This window comes from Pinus tabuliformis, chromosome 8 (assembly GCF_031772625.1).
Source record: "Pinus tabuliformis cultivar Carrire ecotype Pingquan chromosome 8, CPIR1, whole genome shotgun sequence".
Lineage (NCBI taxonomy): Eukaryota > Viridiplantae > Streptophyta > Pinopsida > Pinales > Pinaceae > Pinus > Pinus tabuliformis.
Genome location: NC_142294.1, coordinates 1154857994 through 1154864843, shown reverse-complemented (window position 1 = coordinate 1154864843; position 6850 = coordinate 1154857994). Strand labels below are relative to the sequence as shown.

Sequence of the window (6850 nt, the reverse complement as noted above, 5' to 3'; positions counted from 1 at the left end):
CAACTTGGAAAAAGGGTTCCTCGGGCAAATGATTTCCTACAAGCTAGATTAGAACTATATTTTTGAAAAAGAAATTAGTGGAGGTTTGAAATTTTTTTTTGGTATTGAAATTAAATTCAAGAATATTATTTATGGCTATAAGAAAATAAAGTATTTTGTTAGACGGTTATTGATGTATTGATTTTATATGTAGTTTTTCTATAATGATTCACACGAAAATAAAGTAAATTATGTTGGAAATAATGGAGAATATTGTATTATTAGAGAGAGTTTGTTTCTTAGTTGTTGAATGTTTTAGATTAAGATTAGTTCTTATTTTTAGGAGTAAGTTCTAATTTGCCTAAATTGATGTAACTTATATATTTATGATTTTATGATTAGTTGATGTGAGAGTATTCTCTGCTTTGGGCAGTCTCTAGGTGCAGCTTACTCATATATGAGCTGCTAGTTTCAGATTATAAATTTTATCTTCTAGTTTTAACATGGTATGAGAGATGGTGACCTTGGTGGTTGGATAATTGAGTGACCTTGGTGGCAGAGAGTGTATGGATAGGAGCTGAAGCAGGGAATTGTGGTGGCTGGTGAGAAACTGTTCGTTTTTTCACTCTGTGTATTCAAACACGGATCACTTTAAGATCTTGACAAACAATTATTTTAGGGGAATGGTTTGGGATAAGTTATATTTCCTCATTTCAATTTATTGAAACAAACCTACAAATAATTGGGAATTATGATTAGATTAAAGAGGTTGGTAGATTAAGTAGTAATAAAATTTCAGATTTTAGATTTTTGTCATTTATATCAATAACCATTTTGTTTTGAGGATTAATTAAGGATTAATTATATGTTAGATTTTTTTTCACAATTTTTCCAAATTCATTAAAAATCGATAATATTTTTTATTTAAATCTTAAATTTAAAATGATATTTAAAATTACTTTTAATTAATTAAAAATATATATTTTTCCAACATAAATTAAAATATTAATTACGAAAAACTAAAAAAAAATTGGAAAATAAATCAAAATCTACCTATTTAAAGTTAACAAATTATTTTAATAATTTAATTGTCCTTAAATATATAAATAATTAATTAATATACATTTAAATTTAACAAGTTATTTTAAATAATTTAATATTACTTAAATGTATAAATAATTAATTAATATACATTTAAAAATAAGAGGATAAAATTTACAATTAAATTATAATAAATTTTATTATTTAAATAAAAAAGCCACATTATAAATTGATTACCCCACGCACAAATACGAATTTGGAATTTGCATCATTAAAAAAATTAAAATTAATCACATTTATATATTGATTACCCCACACTCAAACAAGAGGTAAATATGAAAGAGTGTTGGTTTCAAAGAGGTCGATATGACTTAGCATTTTACACCTCGAAAGAAAATAGAGTTTTCTCTAAATATTTTATTCTTTAACTTATTAAGTATTGAAATTGATGATTGACGTTATGTAATTCATTTCACTAGTTTCAATCTCACTTATTCACCCCGTGAGCATCACATGATGCAATGCTTGCTAATGATGCAATGCTTGCTAAGTGGACACACAAGCCTGTTAAGTGGACTATTCAAAAATCATGAGAAATTAGTAAGGACTTACTTAACGCAGTTGAATCCCAAAATGATATCTTATATACCCCATGCATTGAGTGCTAAGTAGTCTTGAATCCTAACAATGATATCTAATAACGCATTTGTATCCAAAAATGATATCTAATATAATTTTGTGCCAAAACCCCTCAATAATTGAATTCAAAAGAGATGGTCATATCTAATGACGCATTTGAATCCCAAAAATGATATCTAATATAATTATGTGCGAAAACCCCTCAATACTTAAATTCAAAAGAGATGGTCATAACTGAATGACTTACTTAACATAGTTCAATCCCAAAAATAGTATCTAATATAATGCACTGCTAAAACGCCTCAATACTTAAATTCAAAAGAGTGAAGGGAACTCTAATTGAATGGTTCATGACGCACAATAATTACTAAGGTTTTGCAAATGGGGTAGCAAGCTAAGTACATTTGATTGTGGGGAAATCTCCACAGTTAAGCCTACTTGTGACCTCACAGGAAGTCATGGTATAGTTAATATAAAAAATATTATTTAGAAAAATAAAAAAATAATCACATGTATAAATTGATTACCCCACAATGAATGCTAAATAGACTATTCAAAAATCATGAAAAAATAAAAATGATAAGTGATATCTAATATAATAAATATTATTTATAAAATAAAAAGTAAAAAATCACACATATAAATTGATTACCCCATCTATAAACTAAAGGTGAACACTTTAGAATTTTTACTACTAAAAATAAAAATTAATCACCTGTATAAATTGATTACTGACAAAAAAAACATGGACAAGTGTGACCATATTGGAAATTTTTAATAATGGTGAATAAGAAAAAAATTGAATTGAAAAAAATGAGAAGCAAAAAACTAATGTTACCATAAACGTTATAATATCATTTTCATTTATTTTCATTTATGGAAAAATACCCATTTCAGAGCTGTGGATATCACCTGCACTGACTTGCACTTTACAGGTGGAAAAAGATAGAGCTACGTAGATACTACTCCTTAACTTATTAGATTTTCGTTTTCTCTTTATATCAACTACATGGCCACCTCAGTGTCCAAAATCACTATGTTCGCACTGTTATTAGATATGAAATTTTGTCATGTATTGGACATTTTAACTATAGTTTTATGTCTTTTATGTTTTCTGCTACAGGGATTTTGTCTTTTCTGTTTTTTGTAACAGTGATTTTGTTGTTCAATGAGTATTTTGTGGTCTGGATGTTTTTTAAAGTTTTCTGTCTTGCATTCTTATTTTGAAGGCATTCTTATCTTGAAGACAATTGGGAAACGTTTTTTAATACTATCAAATATTGTTATTCAAAAAAATTATGATAACAAAAAATTAATTTATGGTTAAATTAATAAAAATAGTTAAATAACAAAAAATTAATTTATGGTTAAATTAATAAAAATAGTTTCGTTGATTATGAAATTAAAAGTAATACATTTATTTTTACATATTTTCAGAAATTAAAAGTGTTAAAAATACATAACATTATAAATATTTTGAATTAAAATATAATAAAAACCCTTTTTTTGGAAAATAAATTTTACCACCAACTATTTTCAAAATTATAAATTAATACCCATTTTATAATATCATATAATAACCTTTTGCCTTCTTACATAAAAGAAAATAGCATATAACCTATCTTTGTTATATAAAAATAGATTTTAAATTAAAATTAGTATGGTTTTTACGTTTATAAAAAAATAAAGAATCTCAAATTTTATAAAAATTAAAACTAAATCACAGTGAGATCCATTATTTATGAGGAGCCTGGACCTTGAAGCCGAATGCATCAATCATTAAGTAGGAATTCAGGATAAAAGTGGAAATTACTTCAAGTATTTCTACAAATATTTGCACATGAGGATGGGCCCTTCGAAAGATCTATACTTCATCCATTATACTGATGAAGAACATCCATCATACTATGTCCATAATTATGCTGAAGAAACTGACAATTAGGTAAATGTCTTAGTTTCTTTGATTTGTCTTTCGCAACTGTTATGTAAGTGGCTTCTTCCATGTCAACATATTGATATTATGGCGTTCTCTGCTTTGTTTTATACATGGAATTCCTGAGATCCTATATTTTTGGACTCAGTCTGTTCATTCCCCTCACCACCTTTTATAACTTCTGTGATTTTGTTGTAAGCAGCTTCAGTGTCATCATTCGCCTTGACATCTACGGTAGGAAGCACTTGCAGACTGTTTTTCCCAGTTGGTATTTTATGGTCCTTGACTTTGCCCCACAGCACAGCATACAGACCCACGACGATCAGAATTGCTCCCAACACACTGCACAAGAAGGTTATAAATCAATATTACTTGCATGGCCATATTCACGCATCCAATAAATAATCAGTTGCCTAAATCTATACTCTAATTATCAGTGTGGCACTTCACCTCCCCAAGTAGATGGTCTCAGCAAGAATAATGGAGCCCATGACTGCCACTATTATCATCATGAGTGGACTAAATGCTGTGGCAAATACAGGTCCTTTTAATTCCATGCACAGACCTTGTACATAATATGCAATTCCAGAGGCGACAACTCCCTGCTTATGGTAAATTTGCAATCAAATTATTAGTATTCCAGAAGTCTTGCATTTGTCTGTAAATCAAATCATGAAACTACTTAGTTCACATGCAGATGGAAGACATACAGAGTAAACAGCAGTTAGAAGGTTCATGTCCCATCCTATAGCCCATACAGAAGGCTTGTGTTCAACAACAAGAGTCAATGCAGCGGACTGCAAGGTTCCCAGAAAGCAGATTAAGGTGGTAAGTGAAAGTTGAGCTGAATATTTCTTTGCAACAAAAGCCTGCACATGGAAATCAGTGAAATCTTAGGATTAAGTTTCTTCTATAGACTATTTTTATCATTATCAAATCTAAAAACTATAGACTATTATCATAGAATGCATGTCATCTACCTTCAACATACCAATCTTCACAATCAAAGACAAATATTTTTTTTTGAAAATATTATAAATTAAAGTAGATTTTTATTTGAATTCCTATATCCGAATAGAACCATGAAGACATTTGTAACTGTTCATGAACATGGTAACCACCTGGAGAATGAAAAATCCTGCCCAAGCAAGGCATGAGGCAATTATCAAGAGAGAGCCCTTAATCCAGTCTTTGCCAGGGACAGCTGAGGCAGACTTTACATATTTGTCATCATGAGGATGGTGTGGATGTGGAGACCAAAAAAAGTGAACAGCAGGACCTGTGTATAATGTCATCAACATTGCTCCACCAACTGACAGCAGCGTTCCTACTATCTTTGCTTGGCTACGTACTTGTTTCATACTCAATCTTTCCATTCTGTAACATACAAATATATAAATAATTAGAATAGAATATAGGACCCATGAAATTAAGAAACAATTATATGGGTAAACCTTGATGTTGTCTTAAATCAAAAATATTAATTTTTTAAAATATAGTTTTTTAGTCCATTAATCTATAACCAATTTGAATGGATGATTTATCATAATTTAACCATATATTCATTCACCGTCTTTCCTAAATTCAGTAATCCATTTACCATCGATCGAAAACTCAGTATGCGTTATAATACATATTAAACATAATCACTTAAACCTGTAAAAGTGTTTCACAACATTCTTATGAAAAAAATAATAATAAAGAAATATAGCAGGAAGAATGGACTTACCTGCACAAAAGTGCCATTACAAAAGCCATGGCAGGGAGTGTATTACTTAGAGCACAGGAAAAGGTGGGAGTGGTGAGTTTCAGACCAGCATAATATACATTTTGATCAATTACAGGCCTGTGTGCATACACCAAGATTTAACTTTTAGTCTTCAGTACAATAGATCTCTAGCTGCAATGAGAAATACACAATATTAAAAGTACCCACCCTAACAAGGCCAGCGCGAATATCAGGCAGAAGGTACAAAAAGTGAGTTTGGGTCGCTCCTTCCTGTAATGCAACGCAATGTTAAGATGAAAGCACAGCCTCTACTGAAAGGCATAATTAGAATTCAGAAAGGCTAGTCAAAGTTAGTGATTTTTATTTGGACCGTAGATTTCAGAATATTGTTTGAATTTAATAAACTAAAGCTTCTGTCTAACAAATTCCAAAATTATTCGAAAATCTAGACAATAGATACAAAAAAACCTAATAAAAAAACGTAAATAAAATGTTAACGTAAATATAAAAAACCTAAGTAAAATGTTAATGTCATTGTACTGTAATTACATTATTAGCGTTGTAAATCTATTTTTACCGCAGAACTTTTCAGAAAAAGAGCGAGATAGAAACAAAGTACAAACCTCAATATTAGAGGAAGAAAGAAACAAAGTACAGACCTCAATATTTTATAAATATAGAAGTTACAGGCATTTTGTATTCCCTTCAAGGTTAACATCAATGTATACTGGTTATTAAAACAAAAAAATATATTAAACAATACTTTATCATACCTCTCAAAGAAAAAGGCAAAAGGAGCCATGGCAATCGTAGCAATGGCATGTCTATAAACCACTAGAACATAGTGACTCATTCCTCCATTGAGGGAAACCTTAGTCATAATATTCATACCCGCATAGCCAAATTGCAGGGAGATCATGGCTATATAAGGTTTGGATATCTGAAACGCATTCGACAACCTACTATTTTTGAACGATGCCATTACAAACAAATATTTTACTTAGAAAAGCCTAATTGAAGCAGCAACTCTGTAAACACTACACTACTAAAATACAGTGAGAGCAGAAATAGATATATTAATTCTGGAATGGATAAGCTCCAATGTGATTCCTACACATTCCTGAACTACAGCATGTTACAAGTTATAGAGCTGAGAAATTCCCTCTGAGAGCGACTTCAATTAATTTCCCAACCACAACCCATTTTTAACCAGTTCTAACGCGACAAGAGTTGTTTCAGCCACATCAGAATCCATGAACACAGTGAGAAACTGGGCCCAATATAGTTACTGAACCAACAAATCCAAGCTTAAGTGTCAGATCTTCATAGAAAAACATAGGCGTTGGGCCCATTATCCGTAGCAGAATTGTGGATGAAGTTAAAAGATTTTTCCAAAACCTATCACTTTCATTTTTGTTGGTACACACATTCTGCAATAGCCATGGCTCATCGTGGCCACTATCTAATAATCGAAGCATATTAAAGATAGCTGCCCTAGTTGGAAATGTGTTGGATGTCGGATTGGAAGG

General features: G+C 30.5%; 1 protein-coding gene across 1 annotated transcript; it reads right to left on the bottom strand.

Annotated features, from left to right (window-relative positions):
• Positions 1 to 3416: 3416 nt before the first annotated feature.
• On the bottom strand, positions 3417 to 6477 carry LOC149239434 (WAT1-related protein At5g07050-like). Its single transcript, XM_089367142.1, has 7 exons — positions 6095 to 6477; positions 5529 to 5591; positions 5322 to 5438; positions 4714 to 4969; positions 4303 to 4461; positions 4043 to 4194; positions 3417 to 3934 (listed from the first exon to the last, which is right to left on the bottom strand). The coding sequence occupies exons 1-7, from the start codon at positions 6301 to 6303 to the stop codon at positions 3700 to 3702; spliced, it is 1191 nt and encodes a 396-aa protein (XP_089223268.1). The 5' UTR covers positions 6304 to 6477; the 3' UTR covers positions 3417 to 3699.
• Between the last annotated feature and the right edge of the window lie 373 nt (positions 6478 to 6850).

Coding starts and splice junctions, on each gene's coding strand:
- LOC149239434 (XM_089367142.1), bottom strand. CDS start 6,303: ATGGCATCGTTCAAAAATAGTAGGTTGTCGAATGCGTTTCAGATATCC. Junction 4,970..5,321: donor GTAATGGCACTTTTGTGCAG/GTAAGTCCATTC, acceptor TGTATGTTACAG/AATGGAAAGATTGAGTATGA. Junction 3,935..4,042: donor GAGACCATCTACTTGGGGAG/GTGAAGTGCCAC, acceptor CTTCTTGTGCAG/TGTGTTGGGAGCAATTCTGA.